Source organism: Centruroides sculpturatus, unplaced genomic scaffold, assembly GCF_000671375.1.
Source record: "Centruroides sculpturatus isolate CEXI.00-Female unplaced genomic scaffold, Cexi_2.0 scaffold2298, whole genome shotgun sequence".
NCBI lineage: Eukaryota > Metazoa > Arthropoda > Arachnida > Scorpiones > Buthidae > Centruroides > Centruroides sculpturatus.
In genome coordinates, this window is record NW_019386387.1 from 1 (window position 1) to 18,982 (window position 18,982).

Here is an 18,982-nt window from a genome sequence, read left to right on the forward strand (position 1 = left end):
ATGACCGTTACGACTAAAAAAAACTTCGCTAGGTCTTACTTTCAGGGGGAGGTCTTATATTTCGCAATTCAGCAAAATCTGTGCTAGGTGTTATTTTCTGCGGATGTCTTATTTTCGGGGAAACACGGTAAGTAAACTGCCTGTATCTCGTTAGAACTAATTAGATAATGCCTGGGGATCACACGTACTGTACACGAAAGGTTTTCACACCCATCAGTGGCCAAGCGGTTTTATTCCCTAAACACTCAGAATTCCCCAGTGTTCTGGGTTCGCGCCTCGCCAGGACGGACTGCCCACGTGGAGTTTTCCGGGTTTTCTCCACGTCTGTATCTCTGAACAGAGGCCAGTTATTTTTAAATATACCTCCCGGAAAGCATTACTCCCCACGTTACGACTATCATAAACGCATACAACTACTATTACACGAGAATAACGTCACACTTTACCACGAGGCCATATAGCCTAGAAGCTCATGTCCAAGTAGCTACTATAAGACAAGGGTTTTCACATTTCAAATATATAACTTACTTAACTTTTCTCGAGGATTTTTATATCTGTGTTTTAAAAACTACTATAAGAGTCGAGATTCGATTAAATGTGAAAAATGATTTCATCCAGAAATTCAAGAATAATCTTTACTAGGCAACTACCGTACATTTGAAATAAAAATTCTTTAGTATTTTAAATACTGAGGTATTTTTAGTGTGAATATATATATATATATATGTTTTTTAATTAATGCAGGTATTGTCCAGCAGACAAGAAAGAGCTGCCCCCAATAACAAACCCTTAGATAAAAGCAAAATAGCAATAACAATAACACGCAAAATTCTAAAGAACTCTATGGTCTATATAACTTATTTCCTGTTTCCAACCTTATTTAACTAACTTTAGCTTTCCATATAATTTTAATCTATACCATTTTCCATTATTACTTATATGTTCATCATATTTATAATTAAGATCACAGCATATAACGAACACATTTATGGCGGAAGTGAAACAGTCACTACAAGTGGTGAAACAAAAGAATATGGTAAACAGAAATTATTATTTGTTTTATGTCTTTTCTTTAATTCTTGCTATTTATATAAATATAACTTAAATATCTATGAAATAAGTTGATTTTCAGATTTATTTTCATAATTTTAGTACCAGATCCACCTAAAGAGACAGAAATAGCTAATATTACGGAACATTCGGTGGATATTATCTGGTCTTTACCCGTAAGATCAAATGGACAATTGACTGGATACAGGGTATATTTTTTCATATTATTAATATATTTAAATCAATAATTCTTGCCGTATGTAACATGTTAAAAATATAACAACCTAAAACTTCACGTTTGGAATTAAATTGTTTTATTTTCTTCTTTGAGAAATAATTCTTATTTATTTTTAAAAATTCTAATAAAAACAGTAAATTTTATTTTATTATTTATAGATAAACATCACTGTAGCAGAGTCCTTCAATAATAGTATTATAGGAAGCACACAAGAGAAGTTAACAAATCCTAACACTAGAAGCTGTACATTTATTAATTTGCACCCAGCTACTAAGTATAATGGTACCATAGAAGCTAGTACCAAAATTGGTTACGGGAAACCTCTTTATTTTCAGTTTACAACAAAAGTTTCTGGTATGTCGCCAGTACGAGATATTAATCCAAATTACAAACTACCGAATTTGATTTAAATAATTGCAAAATTTATTTTAATTCATGCAGTTTATATCGTTATCAATAATTTTACTTGTATTTTTCATTCTAGTACCAGTTATTGATGTCGAACCTACAGTTAGTAATGTTACAGATACGACAGTAGTTATTTTAATAAAACCAATTCATTTTAATGGAGGGCCTGTCAGGTGAGTAATATTAATTGATATTTAATTTGAAATAATAAAAATACTTGTATTTCATATTTTTATATATTAACTGAATAGGGGAGACTGACATTATAACCCAAAATGCCATATACATTATCCAAAGAAAGAATGAATTTGGATCCCGTTTAGGAAAAAATATTATTTCCATCTGAATTTTGATTTCTTTCGACACTCATTCGTGCTTTAAACTTTATATTTTGGGTGTTTCTTATTTATCGATCTAATTTTATTAAATATAGTGACAAATAAATAAACATTTATTTTTTATCATATTATATTAAGCTTCAAAAATAGAATAAAAGATAATTATTTACTGTGACATCGTCACAATGCCAATCTGTATCTTTTAATCATAATTTTAAAATTACGCTATACAGTTAATCGGGAATCCGGCATCTAAATTATGTCATATTTTATCATTATTCATGCACTGTATATAAAATTTAAGAAAAAAGGCTTTTATAATAACATTTACATTGATATGTAATTTCAGTGCATATTTCGTGATGGTGGAAAAACAGAATAGAAGAAAAAAGAGAGTTGTAGAAGAGAAAAAATTGCTTAGTTATAACGAATCCAGAGAAGATTATGTCGCTGCCAAATTTTATCCCAATGAGATATCTTCTACTGGAATAGACTTTACTGTAGGAGATGGAAAACATTATAACGGTTATTACAACGCTCCTCTTACTACCGGAGAAGAATATAAAATCGGATTAGCTGTACTAAGTGAATTCAACGGGGTAAGATATCTACATACATAATTATTATTATAAACTTAAGCCGTATGAATTTTATATTTAGGGGCAGTTATACGAGTTTTAATCTAAACTTCAAATGCACTTTAATTTATCGAGTTATTATCAGCGAATCGAACAAGCATGAAACTTAGGAGATGAACTGCCAGATAAGTTAACCAGCTGATTTTACGCAGTTAAAATTTATTCTGTAAATTAACAAGAAAAATACAAGATGGCTGATCAGCTCTGATTCAGATGGGGAAAGCTTTAGACTATTTAAACGAAGTATATCTTATTATTTGGTAGAATATCATGACGGCAAACGACCTATTACTTGAAATTTTAAAATGACTGGCTCCGAATTGGAGGTCGACTCATTTGCGGACCCATATTTTTGGTACCCTCGAACTTGAACTATTTTGGGAGACTTTCGGTCTAACCTAAGGGCTGAACAATAGAACTATTAAACTGTGCACCAACGAAAGATTCGAAAATTCAGCTGCTAAAATGTCGGTTTCGAATAGATTCAGGCGAGTTCAGAGAGCCCTTGCAGCTAGGAAACTCTGATAGTCCCCGAAATTTAGAAATTTTAAAAATTACGGGGGAATTTTGAAGCAATATGAAATGGGTATTTGAGCATACCCCAAGGTCAATATCAATTAATAATTATTCTTTATGTACTATGAAATATTTGTTACATACCAATAACCTTAATTATTTGAAGAAAGAAATCAAACATTCAAAAGCAGATTCTAACTTGTTTGATATTACTTTGGTTTTAAATAAAGAAACTATAGCAAACTTAATTTATAAATGTCATATAAATTTTCAGTAATGGAAGTTTAATCATTTTAATAAATTCTTACAAGAACACGAATCTATTACTTTGAAGATAATAAAAGAAATCTTAGTATCTATTCTGTGTCATTTACATTTCAATAGAAATAAAACTAAAGTTTCAAATTAAAGAAGAAAATCTTACAATGAAATATTATCTTTAAGATTATTATTATTTGCTTTAACACATGTTTTTTTATGCCATTTAACACTAAGCTATTTTACAAGTATTGTTTAGTATTTGGTTAAAATAAAGAAAATTTGTATTGTACAACTTTTTACTTCTTACGAAAATTATAACTGATAATTTACTAAGTTTATTTACACAGATTAACTTACTCGAATAGTTGCAAAAAGATATTCAATAACTTTTAAAATAAATTGAAATGTATTGATTAAATTAATGTATAGTTTTTACATTAATTCTCTTCATGTTAATAAATAATACTAATTTAGCATATTAATTATTAATGTTTTAGGAAGAACGCTTAGGATATAAATACTTAACAGAAGCAGTTACAGGTTTGTCATTTATATAACTTAAATAAGCTATATATAAATATAATACAAAAAATAATTCTATATTTAAATTTATTTGTTTAATTTACATTTTGATATTTTTTTAAATTTTTAATCGCTATAAAGATTTTTCAATTCTGCTATTTTCCAATTGTTAACTGTTCTATGCTTACTAAATCTATGTATTGAATATTAGCTAGTCAATGGTATTTAGAACATATTCACACTTCTCTACAACTTTATTTTGAAATGTTTTTTTTAACGAATTAGTGAATAGAAATTTTCCACTAAATGATTTATTAATGAATTCATCCGCCGACATCAGACTTTCGCTGCCTTTATTGGTTTCGATGAGATGTAATGGACAGTGCTTAGGAAAAATCACTGTGATTCATTTAACTAATTAGATGTGCTCCGAAGATGCGACTGACTTCATCGCAAAATATTAATAGAGGAAAAGATGGTATTATGGAACCACTGCAGGTATTATGGAACCCCTCAATTTCAAACTGATAATAAAGGTGAACTGTAGCGGAATGTGGCTGAAGTGCACAAGGCAGACATCCATAGCAAGGGAAAAACTCGTTTCACTTCAGTTAAACAGTTGTCCGTAGTGAATCAACATATTTGTGTTTTTTGAAATTCGAAAGTTTTGAATGCTAAGTGAATTTAATTATTTGTAAAATATAAATCGTGTAGTTGTAGGTTCACTAGTGCATGTATTCCGTTCCGGAGACTTAGATGTACTGTACATATTATCTGTACATTTATCTGTGTGATGTTCAAGTTTTTTAAAGTTTGATCTTGACAGACATAAGTTAATTCAAGATGGCGATGCGTGAAATACAAACCCCATTGGTGCTTTTAATACGGAACCCAACTCTTCCGAACTCTCTTTGCAAGCAGTCATTTGTTCGGAGCAATTTGTGAAAAAGACACTAGGTAGAAAGCCAATTCTTCCCGAGAATATCGAAAAAGAGCTTCTGGAATATATATTGTTGATGGAGGTCATATTTTTCTATTATAAAAGCATTCTTTTGATAAAATACATTGGAGTAAATAATTTTGTAATTATTTAACATTTTTTTTTTTACTTTCCTATTTGTTTTCGAATACATTAAAGCAATTTTTGAAAACATACAGTAAGGTTCCATATTACCACCCTGTTTTCCCTAAGCCTATTTTCTGACTTTTTGTACAGAAGCCTTCAAAAACCATACTTACAATTACACTAGCGAAAAATCCAATTAGGAACATCTAGTTTAATAGTTACCAGTACTTTTCGCACAAAAAAAATGTGGGTGTAGTTATGATACCTTGTTTACAATTCAATATAATGAAAATGGGGTTCCATAATACCACCTTCTCCTCTACGTTTTCAAGGGTTTTTTATTCTAATGTATGATTCTTAAACTACGATTATGCGTATTCTGGCGGTACGTAAAGGGAAAGTTGGGGATTCGAGGACCCAAAGGGTGAAATGACCGTCCCTGTTTTTTTACGGGTGATCAGCCATCATCGCTGAAGGGGAGTCTCCGAATTATGACGATATCGATGATGAGCGAGTGGGTCTATCCTGCTTCTGTGTCAGGAGACAATTTCTTTTTGAATCTACGCAGGCAACTCGTAAGAAATGCAACTACACTGCATACAAGAGTGTCAATAGGAAAGTTGGCAGGTATGGGGGAGTGGTGGGAAGTGCAATTTGCCCTTCCTTCTCGTGTGGCCTGCTCGATTACAGCTGAAAATTAGGCGCATTGTGGACAGCTTACCAGAGCATTCCTATGTCTGTAGTATTTTCCCACGGTCATTCACTGTCTTTACTCGGTGGAGCAGCATAGCCTCTCAGTCGTGAATTTGGTTAGTTGCGGTAGGTGTACAGTCCACGTTGTTGAAGCAGGCCGTTGTGACTAATAATTCTCGCTGCTGCTACCGTCATTCGCGTTCTTCGACAAGTGTCGCTCTTTTTTTATAACTTATAAAGTGAGGATAATTTTCGTTTATTTATTCTAATTGTTATTTGCGAATCGGAAACGATTTGTGAAATAATTTCGTATTCGTACAAAACATGAATTTTGACGTCTGTAATTCGTAAGATGAAAGAATGCTGAAAACCGGATCCTTAATTTTAAAGGATGACAGCAATGCAAAGAATAAACAGGTAACATACAGGAATTGCAATACTCTTATTGGTTAGTCATGGTTACATTCCTTCGTGAATTCTGTTGATGCTCATTTGTTTCTTGTTGAATATTTGTATTTAGGCCCAACCTTTGAGCTTGTATCATCTCTGGGTACACCTGAGAATTCCAAAGAAATTCGCAGTATTCACACAGTCAAATCACCAGAAGCGACAGAGAGAAGTGAAAATGGGAAACAAGGCATAAGAGTGACTAATGTGTCGCTTTATATTTGCAATTTGGATTTACATGGATTTATAGTGAACACCGTCATCCATAATGTGTTATCTTCTATGAAGTTTTGTCAAACCATTCATGAAACCATCAATTCTGTAGAGAGCTCACAATAAACATTCGGATGTCGTGAATAAGTCGACTAAATTTTTTGAAAAGAAAGTACAAAGAACTTAAAGTGAGGGAAAGTTGTTTGCATCAGTTTTTTGCAACACAAAGCGATGCCAAAGGCATCATATTTTCTCAGCTACCGTTTTGCTAAATCAGCAAAGCCACACACGTTAGAAGAATTTCTAATTATTCTTGCTGTAAAAGATATTGTATGCATGCTGGGTGACAAAGCAGAAAAAATTATTGGACTTCATACCTACTTCGAATTACTCTGTTTTGCGTCGTATTCATCACATGGCAGGTAGTGTTGAGTGCCAATTGGTGGGTCGTGTTAAGAATGATTTATACTATATGTTGCGAATCGACAAATCAACAAGTGTAGCTGATTGGCGCATGTTCTTGTTTTTGTTAGGCGCATATCAAATTATTCCATTCAGGAAGACCTCTTTTGTCAATCGGACGGAGCAAAGTCCACGAAAAGAAGACATGGTGGACTTCTCAACGATATTCAAAGGTAGCTCAGGTAGCTCAGGTAGCATTGGCCAACAAGAAAATGTTCGCAAAGTTGCAAACTGCCCTAAATGAAGTTGTCAAAATTGCCAATTTTGTAAATGCTTCTCCCTGATCACTCCTATTGCAAGTCTCGCCAAACCTATGATAGACGTGTAAAAAATTCTATTAAGGCAAATAGAAAGATATTTAAAAACTTCTAAATTTTTCATTAAAATTTTATAAATACAGTGAAGCAGGATAAACCGAATCCGGGATTCAAAATTCAGATTCGAGCATCGAAAAATGGATGTTAACCTCTTCCAATAGTAACTTCGTTAGTGATGATCTTCCGTCCACACATTGTTGATGTTCTAACATTCATTCAGAATTCGTAATGTTATAGTTTTGAAATTATAATTATAATTTTTGTTTAAATACAGTGATTCTTTAAATTATATTGTTAATATTTCTTATATTTCTAGTGAAATTATAATTCGAACTTAGCACGTCTAAACTTGATTTACAGTATATTTGGAGTTTACAGCGCTTAAAATGCTAATTTATGCGTATATTTGAAAATCCGGATAAATACAGGTTGACACTAAACAGTGATCCAGGCTAATAGCTCAGAAAGAACTATCAGATTCGCGTAAACGATGCTTGATTTCATATAGACCTATTATCCAGGATGGGCTATTCATTGGTGCATCAGCAAATTTTTCCCTATCCTAAAAATCGGATTATCTCAGCTTCTATTGCAGATAGAACTACAGTTCTAGTTGTAAAGTTGTATAGAAGGTCTACGTTATTATATTCTACATTTTGTTTAATTAGAAAGGGATAAAAAGAGTGNTTTCTTGTCTTTCACAGTGCATTTTACGCCATTTCAGATTTTGCCGCCATCTAGCGGTAAAGGTCATGTAGGTTAGGTTTGTTGGACAAGCAGCGAAAGCGGCGCGTAGTACTAGCCGACCGCGAGCGATAGCGAGCGTGTCGGAGGCTGAGGGACCGTACACCTCGAGATCGAGGAGCGCGGATCAGGCGAAAAGGACTTAACTCCAACTGCAATCACAGTGGTAAGATGTTAAAGGTATATATGGCCGACTTGCCGAACTGCCTGTTAAACACGCGATAGGCTTAGCGGAGAGAGTGACTCGACTCCCAATCATCTCGCGATCGCCGGAAAAAAGTATGATAATTTTCTTATTTTTCGTCTCCGGTCTAAAAGTAGGGTATCGTTGAACTCCTCTCGGTCCCCTTAGTAAAGATATATACTCAAAGTCCCGAAATTCCGTAGGTGGTAATCTATAGTATCCCCAAAACTTATTTTATTTCTAAATATAAAAATTTTAGATGATTCCACGCGAGTTATTTTAGAGAAGTTACCAGACGACCCGTATTCCGATTATATCAATGCAAATTATATAGATGTGAGTAGCTTCAAAATAGTATTTATGAACGAAACCTTGCTAGTATACATACATTTTTTAAAATTTAATTAATAGGGATATAAATCTTCCAAAAGATACATCGCTACTCAAGGTAAAAAATTTACGATTATAAAGTGTTTAATTAATTCATAAAATGCTAAAGATCTTTATTTAATTTAAATCGAAGGTCCCAAACCTTTAACTGTTAACGACTTTTGGAGAATGATTTGGCAGGAAAAAGTCTGCAAAATAATCATATCAACGAATTTAGTAGAAAATGGAAAGGTCGCTCAATTCTTTCCTTTATAAAACTGTTATTTAATTTTTGATTTTATTTTTTTATTTTAAATTAAATTTGTGGTATTTATAATGTATTTGATGTTTTTTTATGTTTTAATTAGACAAAGTGTGAAAAATATTGGGCGGATTCGAGAGGGACATTTGGTTCCGTGACTGTGACATTATTGAATTCCGAGATATTTGCTGATTATGTTATTCGAACATTCCACGTTAGCAAGGTAAATAAAAAGTAATATTACATCCATCTTGATATGATCTTTAAATCTATAGTTATTACCTGGCCTATCTTATACAGATTTTCAAATATAATCATATACATCAACGAATGCCATGCACTTATAAGTAGCTGTTTATTGTATTTAAGACGAAGCTGTATTTATTTCACAGGAAAACGAAGTTCGAGAAATTAAGCAATTTCACTTTACTACATGGCCAGATCACGGTGTTCCAATGTATGCAATAGCAGTTAGTAATTTTATATTAAAAACAAGAACTTATAAGCCCAAAGACAAAAGTCCAATTGTGTTTCATTGCAGGTAAGAGAAATATAAGAAATAATAATTTGATTAAGTAGATTAAGAAATTACAATTTAAAATAAATAAAAATATAATAACGAGTTAAAATAAATATTTATCTTATATACAAATAGTATATTAGTAAACGTTCAAAATGTTTAACGAAATTAGTAATTATAAATCAATGGAAGGTTTCACAAAATCTCAGCGAATGTTATAGCGAGTCTTGTCACTATGCACCCTGGATGATGATGTTCTGTAATAAAAATCCCTTATAAATCTCCCTTATTTGATGCTCTGTTAAGTCAACGCGACCATAAAAATTATAATTAGCTTACAAAAACTAGTTCAAGTAATTGAATTTCAAAGAATTTCGTGCATCGTGCATTTTAAATTTGCAGTTTTTTACACACAATAATAAACAAGGTAACGAATTGAATAACAACTTTTTACTTCATTTATATTAATAAACGTACTTATTCTTTTAGTGCCGGAATTGGACGAACTGGAACATTAATTTTAATAGATAGCATGTTGGATATGGCAGCGGCCGAAAATCAAGTAGATCTGCTTTCACAATTGCATATAATGAGACAACAGAGAATTAATATGGTGGAAACGATGGTATTTATTCTATATCGTGTTTGTTTTCTAATAGAATTCTTTATTATAAAATTTTAACCACGGTCACTAATTTCTATTTATAGGATCAATATTACCTGGCGTGTCAGTGTTTAATCGAAGCGTTATGTACAGAAAAAACGTCAATTACTTGTTCAGAGTTTATTCCCACTCTTAATCGTTTAAAAAAAGTCGATCCCAAAACTAGTCTTACTCAGTTTCACGTACAATTTGAGGTAATTTTGTGCATATTTTACAGATTTTTTAATATCAAATAGGTTCAATAACATCACAGACTGTTATTGAACCTATTTGAATTAATGAGAAGTTAATTTGAAATGACCTCAATTCTATACTCTTATACACTTTTGTTTATGAGAGTTATTAACGATACACCAAGCAATTAAACAAGCTAAATATCTAAATATAATTATTATATTTTGATTTTAAATCGGAAACATTAATTCAAAGCTTATGTTGTTCTAAATGCTATTATTTTTTTTACTTTATGTTTAATTTTATTAAATTTATTTAAAACAAATTTTATGGATAAATCCTGAAAAGTTTTACTATAAAATGTTTTTAATTTTTTATTTAAAATATATCGGCCTGTATAAAAACAAGCTTAATAACGACTTTAGTACACTATTCTATTATTAATTATAGTTCGTACACCAATATATACAATCGATACATCAATATACAGTTATAATAATTAATATTTATTATAATCCATAAAATGCGTAATAAACGTTTCAAAACATCTTAAAAGTATTTAAGCTATTAAATATTAAAATGTTTTTACATAAGGATTTTTTTATTGCCTCTGTCTAACAGTTTTCAGGTGGTAATTATGTTGTTTGACGTGAGCATTCAGTTTATAATAAACAATTTACCAATACTTTGCATTTTCAGCTAATTCATTATATTTTAAAATCTAAGCTTTTATCTATATTTAAAAAATTATAAATAGAAATAGAAATTTCATAAAGATTAATAGGTTACTTTTTATAGAAACTGTCGAAAATATGTCCATTATTGAAAACAACCGATTGTCTAACTGCATTACATCCATCTAATCTTGGGAAAAATAGAAGTGATAAGATTATTCCACGTAAGTATTATTTATTGTAAGAATGTTTCGTTTTTATTTGCCATTAAATATTTTTATAAAACATAAATAAGAAATAACGAAAACTGCATAATAAAAACTTTGAATTTTATAGTACAGTTTTCGGAAAGACCACTTCACTCCATAGTTGCACACGCTTGTTTACAATTAATAAGGAAAGCAAAAAGTTATTTTGATATGATTATTAGTTTTTTACATTTTAATTTAATTATTATTTTAATTTCAATACAAACAACATCACTATGACTTTGTTATTGAACAATCATTTAGCGAGAATATAAATATAACACGCTCTACACTATTAAACATAATATATTAAGATATTGTTTTATAAAATAAAAGCAACTGAAAAATATTTTATCTCTTTTCTGCAATGGTAAGTTTTTTATGTGCCACTATCTCCGTATAAAGTGGTGTGAAAAAATAGCTGTGCATAATGTTTTTGATCGAGTCGAACAGGCAGAGCCTGACATTCGAAGACCTCCAAAAACAGGTACAGTTAAGATTTTAGACACGGTGAGCTTAAAGACATTCTAGTGGCATTACCTAGCGTAAAAACTGTGATAATCTACGTACAGTCTAAAACAGCTTGTCATAATTTCAAAAACAGAAATCGAGATATTGTAAATGAGGTGAAATTATGACAAAATTTGGTGAATTCCCGGCATTAAGTAGGCAGTAGCTATTACGGAAAATATGTGAATAACCTTAATTAAATTAATTTTATTGAATTATTAATTGTTGAACATTTTTTTTTTACACGTGGCAGGTTTAGATAGAAAACCAAGCTGCTGAATTCTTAATGGAAATGATTAAAAATAAAGCTCTTAGTGTTCTTAGAGCGAAAATAGCAAGAAAACAAAGGAAAAATAAAATAAAAATAGTCGTATATTACGAATTTTTAAAAATCTTGATGATTTTTTTCACAAAAATAAATTTAAAATAGACTAAATTGTAAATATATAAGTAACAAGTGGAATTTTATTTTAGCTGATCGTTCACTTCCAATCTTGAGAGTTAAAGGAAATACAGAATCTTTATACATTAATGCCGTCTATATCGATGTAAGTATATTTTAAGCATTATAGTGAAATGTTAATTCTAGTTGAATAATATTGTATTTAAAAAGTAATTATATTTTGATTTAAACTATTTATGCACTAATACCATTTTCGGAAAAATTCTATAATTGTATCCATTTTACTTTTGTTTGTTTTTGTTAAACTTTAACAAATTATTTTTCATTATGAATTTTACTCCTTTCGAATAAATTGTATTTAAAACTGTAACTATTATGTGATATTTTATGTTATTTTTACTAATGAAAATCGATTTTCTAGCAACACTAATTAACATAGTAATTACAAAACATTTCATACTATTTTGAAAGCTGTACAGAATTCTTTTCTAAAATTAGCTTGTTGGTCTATATATTTTAATGAATATGAATTTTGATTTTAAAATATTATTAAAATGATTAATAATTAATATAATAATGCATGTAATTCTTAATATTTTACTCGGAATTGTGTTTTTCATCTAAAAAAAAGCGAATTTTTGAAGTGATGAAAAATGTTTATATATATTTTTTTTAATACNGCCTCCGTCTAACAGTTTTCAGGGGGTAATTATGTTGTTTGACGTGAGCATTCAGTTTATAATAAAACTATTTTGTAAACAATTTACGAATACTTTGCATTTTCAGCTAATTCATTATATTTTAAAATCTAAGCTTTTATCTATATTTAAAAAATTATAAATAGAAATAGAAATTTCATAAAGATTAATAGGTTACTTTTTATAGAAACTGTCGAAAATATGTCCATTATTGAAAACAACCGATTGTCTAACTGCATTACATCCATCTAATCTTGGGAAAAATAGAAGTGATAAGATTATTCCACGTAAGTATTATTTATTGTAAGAATGTTTCGTTTTTATTTGCCATTAAATATTTTTATAAAACATAAATAAGAAATAACGAAAACTGCATAATAAAAACTTTGAATTTTATAGTACAGTTTTCGGAAAGACCACTTCACTCCATAGTTGCACACGCTTGTTTACAATTAATAAGGAAAGCAAAAAGTTATTTTGATATGATTATTAGTTTTTTACATTTTAATTTAATTATTATTTTAATTTCAATACAAACAACATCACTATGACTGTTATTGAACAATCATTTAGCTAGAATGCAAATTTAATACACTCTACACTATTATATAAAATATTGTTGTATGAAATAAAAGTAACTGCAAAATGTTATATCTCCTTTTGGCAATGGTAAGTTTTTTATGCTCCACGGGTACAGTTAAGATTCTGGACACGGTGAGCCTCTTGGAATCATTTTGTAGAATATTGTACATATAGTGATCTTAAGACATTTTAGCGGCATTATCTAGCGTAGAAATCTAGACATTGTAAATGAGGCGGCATCGTGACAAAAATTGATGAATACCTGGCCTTAAGTAGGCAGTATCTATTACGGAAAATATGTGAATAACCTTAATTAAATTAATTTTATTAAATTATTAATTGTTGAATATTTTTTTACACGTGGCAGGTTTAGATAGAAAACCAAGTTGCTGAATTCTTAATGAAAATGATTAAAAATAAAGCTCTTAGTGTTCTTAGAGCGAAAATAGCAAGAAAAAAAAGGAAAAATAAAATAAAAATAGTCGTATATTACGAATTTTTAAAAATCTTGATGATTTTTTTCACAAAAATAAATTTAAAATAGACGAAATTGTAAATATATAAGTAACAAGTGGAATTTTATTTTAGCTGATCGTTCACTTCCAATCTTGAGAGTTAAAGGAAATACAGAATCTTTATACATTAATGCCGTCTATGTCGATGTAAGTATATTTTAAGCATTATAGTGAAATGTTAATTCTAGTTGAATAATATTGTATTTAAAAAGTAATTATATTTTGATTTAAACAATTTATGCACTAATACCATTTTCGGAAAAATTCTATAATTGTATCCATTTTAATTTTGATTTTATCTTTAACAAGATTCTAATTTGAATGTACTACCTTCATTACCGGATGGCTTTCTCATTAATTCCATTTTGTAAAACAATTTTGAAATTATTCTCTTATATAATTTATAATTAAATATTTTACTACTGTATAAATGTAAAACATTAAACATTTTAAATTAATTAAAAATCTACTAATGTGAGGTTTAAGATAATAAGGACTTATCACACTTATCGGTCCTTATTATCTATCTCACATTAGTAGATTTTTAATTAATTTAATTATACCAAGGCCAAGAAGCATTTTTTATATTAAATATTTTAATTATTTCTAATTGAATTTAAGAAATGAATTAAAATTATATATATATACATACCATGGGCAAATGTGGCTCTTTTTGAGTTACATGTGACTCCTGCTGAAAGTGTTAATTTCTGCTTTTTATTATTATTTTTACAATTTTATACCCACAATTTTGTGAAAATATGTTTATTTAAAAAAATTTAATATTTGTTTCAATAATCACGGTACAGAACTGCAGTACAGAATAAAAAAGTACAGAACTGCGGCTCTCATGTATTTTGCAAAACCTACATTTCGGCTCCCACTGAACTCTTGCTTGCTCAACCCTGATATATATATATATATAGTATATATACTCGTAGTCTTTTGAAATGTTTCTTTATATACATATTAAATATTTTTTATTTCTTACAATTGTAATGAGCAATCCTGAAGAGCGTTGTACAGTACTTCATCAGAAGCCCTATAATTCCTGTATTTACTTCCAGTTTTAGTATCCAGACTGCTCGAGAGTCTTTTTCTTTTTCTTCCTTCTTCTCTCGTTTATTCTACTAATTCATTCTTTCTCATCTGTTTCCTATTTCTTTTGGGTTCCCTCCTGCGCCATGCCGGCTTCCCAAAAAACAGATTTACACCTGACTGGGGTGGGAAGTAATATTGCCAGATGATTACAGATCTTTCCAAGAAGGGCCACTACTAATTACTCCCAGGGCAGTTGAAACTAATTAATATTAAGTTGCAAAGTCTGACACTAATTTTTTTTTCCAATTTTTACAGTACTTTTGGTATTATGCATTTTAAAATATTGGAAAAGAACGTAAGGACATTGTGTTATATTTTTTTGTATTGTTCTTATTGATTACAGTATCTGTAAAATTGCGACAAGTTTCGTTGAAAAAAAATATTTGTTATATTTTAATTTCAAGTGTTTTTTGTATTTTAACTGAAATTTCTATAGTCTACAGTTATTTTTGTTTTCATTTAGGGATATAAAGAAAAACATGCGTTTCTAGTCACACAAATTCCATTGCAGAAAACCGTATCAGATTTCTGGAGGATGGCTTTCTCTTCTAAAACTTCTACTATTGTACTTTTAAACGAATTAGATTCAATTGACGAGGTATTAAATCAATATAATATATGAGTAATATAGAGCACAAGGGGTCTAAGTGACATTTCCTAAAATATCCAGTTTAATTTAATGAAATGATGGTACTTAAACAGGTAAATCTTATATGACTGCCATTTAGACCCATTGTGTTCTATATTACTCATATTTAAATTGAATTTTGTTAGGTTTAATTAAATATATTTTTTAAAATTCAAATACAGTAGTTTACTTTACAGACCTGCATGCAATATTGGCCAGAAAGTACAGAAACTTATGAAGACGTTGAGGTTAAAAAAGTCTCCGAAGAAACACTCGGCGATATTATAGTCAGAACCTTTGAATTAAGAAATATTTCTAATCAGGTATGCTTGATATTTTATTGTAGACGTTCAAAGTAATTTCTAAATCATCTGATAAAATAATCTATCCTGTACAAATTGTGACCGGGGGTGAGCACCTCTTTAGTGCCCTGTCAGGACTGACACCACCGTGTCCCGATTGACACGGAAGCCGAGACGTCGTGTTGATTCGGTCACGCGAGCGGCCGCGTGTGCAGGCGATCGGGCGGGATGGAGTGAGAGGCAGGTCACCGGAAGTGACTCACGCTGAGACTAGGATAACGGAACGACCTAGTTTATTTGAGGAAAAATTTAAAGAAAAATACATGGACCCCTGGGGTCTAAGTGTTAACGGTATATATAATTATATCCATGCCTTAACGAATGATAGATACCTGACATAACGGTGGATTTCCGTAGGCTGAAGCAACTTCGTTGGCCGGAGTCAGAAAGTTCGGTGGCGAGGAGACGAGATAGTCCTATGAGATATTCGGCGGCGATGTCAATCCAAGATTGGCACTCACTAATTCCGTAGATGATCAGGAAAGTTCACTTAGGTAAACGAGAAGGTGAAAGAACCGGAAGCGATGTGTATAGTAAAACCGGGTGACAACTGCACTTTCGGAAGAACAGCCGACGACTGATAACTTTTTCGATTTCTTGTTATATTCAACTGATGAACTCGAGACAGTAGGTTGGGATATTATGAGAAAGCGTCACTTAGCTGCTGAGAACTTAACAATCAATTAATTAACTCTCAGGTGCAAAAGTTGACAGTTATCCGACAAGATGGTATAGTTAGAAGGTTATGTTGTGATTTAATTATGTATGTAAATTATGCTGAGTCTCACATCATCATTATTTTGAGTTGACTGAAGTAAACACGTTGCCATTTCAACGATTAATTTTTAACGAATTTTCTATTCTGTTTGTTGTAATCTATATGTGAGGATCAGAAATTTCGTGTTATAAACTTTAAACTTTTATAAATTTTACTTAAACTTTAAATGCAACTCTATAAAGACGGAACGAGTTATTAAAAAAATAAAATAAAAGAGAAAAGGGAAAAATAAAATCGATAAAATCTGGTTAAACCTCGATTCCCACGAGTTGGGTTCCTTGTTGAGATGAGTACATCTCTGTGTCACCCGTCACCTCATTGGTACAAGGAGATCGTCATCCCTGACGAAATCGGGAAAAGGCCCGAAAAGAGGACTTAATATAAAAAGGACAGGCACGATGAATAAGATCGTGGAAGTTATGAATTGATTGTGTGTGTGCGACACGTCCATCTCCCGCCGAGATCAACTCCGAGAACTGTACCTGTATGTTTCCTCGCCGACTGAACTTTAGAACATCAACGAACGTCAAGAGAACTACTTCGGAAAACCACGGACTTGGAACTTTATTACCCGATCACCAGTATAGGTTAAGATATTTATTCTGCCCGCGCACTATTGTACGCTCTCTCTCTCTCCGCGTAATCTAATCGCGAACTCGATTGTAACTAGAAAACGGAATTGAGGAAAACATCAATAATAAACGCGATTCACGTAACTTATATTTAGCAAATACTAACTTTGTAACCTTAAATTCTGATGTATAACTAACTTAGATTTAATATAAATAAACGGTTATTTATGGTTAAACCATCTTTGAGTGCAGTTTCTTCCGTTCTTCTCTCCGTTCACTCCATTCCGGGTCCAAAACTCATACGTAACCGCTCGCGCGAACTTGTGGTCTCTGTATCGACCTAAGGATACAGTGGTGTCATCCTGATGTGGTATCGAAGAGATACCGACCCAACGGTCACATATATATAAAAGTCATGCAATAGATTTTTTAAATTCAAATATATGTTGCAGTAAAACTTCTGTTGTCCGTCAGTTTCAGTTAACCGTCATGCCAACGGAATGCACCAATTGACTTGAAATGATATGCTACAATAGTAATAATTGTGCGTGTATTTTTCTATATTATTTCACATCTTATTTCGTTATTAATCTTAGTTCTGGTTTTACCTAATTTTTTATTAGTTTTAATTGATGAAGAACTAGGTGCAAAAGTGAGAAAGATGAAGTTGATAACACACACAAAACCATAATTCTAATAATTCTTTATTAATTATTGATAATCCCAGCAACACATTTACCTCAATTTTTTTTATCTAATAAAGAATTGGTCTGTGTCATAAATTAATTTAACTAGCTTAACTTAAAATTATCTTTCAGTTTTATTTAAAACTATTAAAATAAACCGAAAGTATAATTCTTATTTTAAGAATGCAAAACTAATATTGAACTTTATTTGTTGCTAGGAAGAGACAGATACAAAAGTCATGAAGCAATTTCATTTGACAGGATGGTCGTCGAGTAACACATTGCCCACGTCATCCGACATATTATTGCGCTTAATCGAAAAAGTAGAAAGATGGCAACAAAATTCTGCAACCACCACCGTCATTGTTCAATGTTTGTAAGTATAAATCACTATTTTCAATATATTACTTTTAATTTACGAATACGTAAGCAATAGTTACATTTTACATTAAAACAAGGTTGTAGAAATCCTAGGTTAAGCATTTATTTTATATAAAATGTAGGAACGGCGTACGTGCTTGTGGATTATATTGCGGATCTGTATTTATTTGCGATAAGATAAAACACGAACAAGAAGTGGACGTATTCTTTGCTGTTAGAAGTATCCGTGCTAATCGACCTCAATTCATTGAAGATGTGGTAATTAAAAACTTTTATTTTAAAATATAATTAAATTATTCCATGAATATTAAAGTGTTTTTTACTTTTCAGGGTCAATACATTTACTGTCATCAAGTTGCGTTAACATATCTAGATTCTTTTGAAACGTATGCAAATTTTCAATAAAGTAAAGCAGCGTTACAGAATAACTTGAAGTCAATAGAAACTTAAAATTAAATAATGATTTTTGGTCTCTTGTTGAAGTTGCCTCAGTAAAACTAATGCACAATACAATAAAGATTTTATTAGGATTTTTACATTATTATAGATGTGTATAATTGTTATATATATATTGCAGTCAAAACCCATTTTTAGTTAGAACGCGTTTTAACAAGTTGAAACTAGTTTAAACTGGATGTCTTTGATAAAACCCCTTTTGTCTAGTTAAAACTAGTTTTAACTCAAATTCATTTTTGACTAACAGTAAATTCTACTTTTAACTAGACAAAACGAGTTTTATCAGAGACATCCAGTATAAA

General features: G+C 30.7%; 1 protein-coding gene across 1 annotated transcript; it reads left to right on the top strand.

Moving 5' to 3' along the window:
* Positions 1 to 17: 17 nt before the first annotated feature.
* LOC111614777 (receptor-type tyrosine-protein phosphatase T-like) lies at positions 18 to 18,825 on the top strand. Its single transcript, XM_023356141.1, has 22 exons — positions 18 to 1,036; positions 1,153 to 1,259; positions 1,447 to 1,642; positions 1,773 to 1,869; positions 2,384 to 2,633; positions 3,947 to 3,989; positions 8,315 to 8,433; positions 8,509 to 8,545; positions 8,621 to 8,718; positions 8,835 to 8,951; positions 9,121 to 9,269; positions 9,738 to 9,873; positions 9,957 to 10,106; positions 10,885 to 10,984; positions 11,993 to 12,066; positions 12,807 to 12,906; positions 13,790 to 13,863; positions 15,281 to 15,415; positions 15,631 to 15,768; positions 18,062 to 18,219; positions 18,347 to 18,482; positions 18,555 to 18,825. Exons 1-22 carry the CDS (start codon positions 940 to 942, stop codon positions 18,627 to 18,629), a joined length of 2,586 nt encoding a protein of 861 aa, XP_023211909.1. The 5' UTR covers positions 18 to 939; the 3' UTR covers positions 18,630 to 18,825.
* The last annotated feature ends 157 nt before the right edge of the window (positions 18,826 to 18,982 follow it).

Excerpts from the sequence above, each read along its gene's own strand:
- LOC111614777 (XM_023356141.1), top strand. The coding sequence starts at position 940 with ATGTTCATCATATTTATAATTAAGATCACAGCATATAACGAACACATT. Across the intron at positions 8,719-8,834 it reads ATTTAGTAGAAAATGGAAAG|ACAAAGTGTGAAAAATATTG; the intron begins GTCGCTCAATTC and ends TGTTTTAATTAG. Across the intron at positions 13,864-15,280 it reads TTAATGCCGTCTATGTCGAT|GGATATAAAGAAAAACATGC; the intron begins GTAAGTATATTT and ends GTTTTCATTTAG.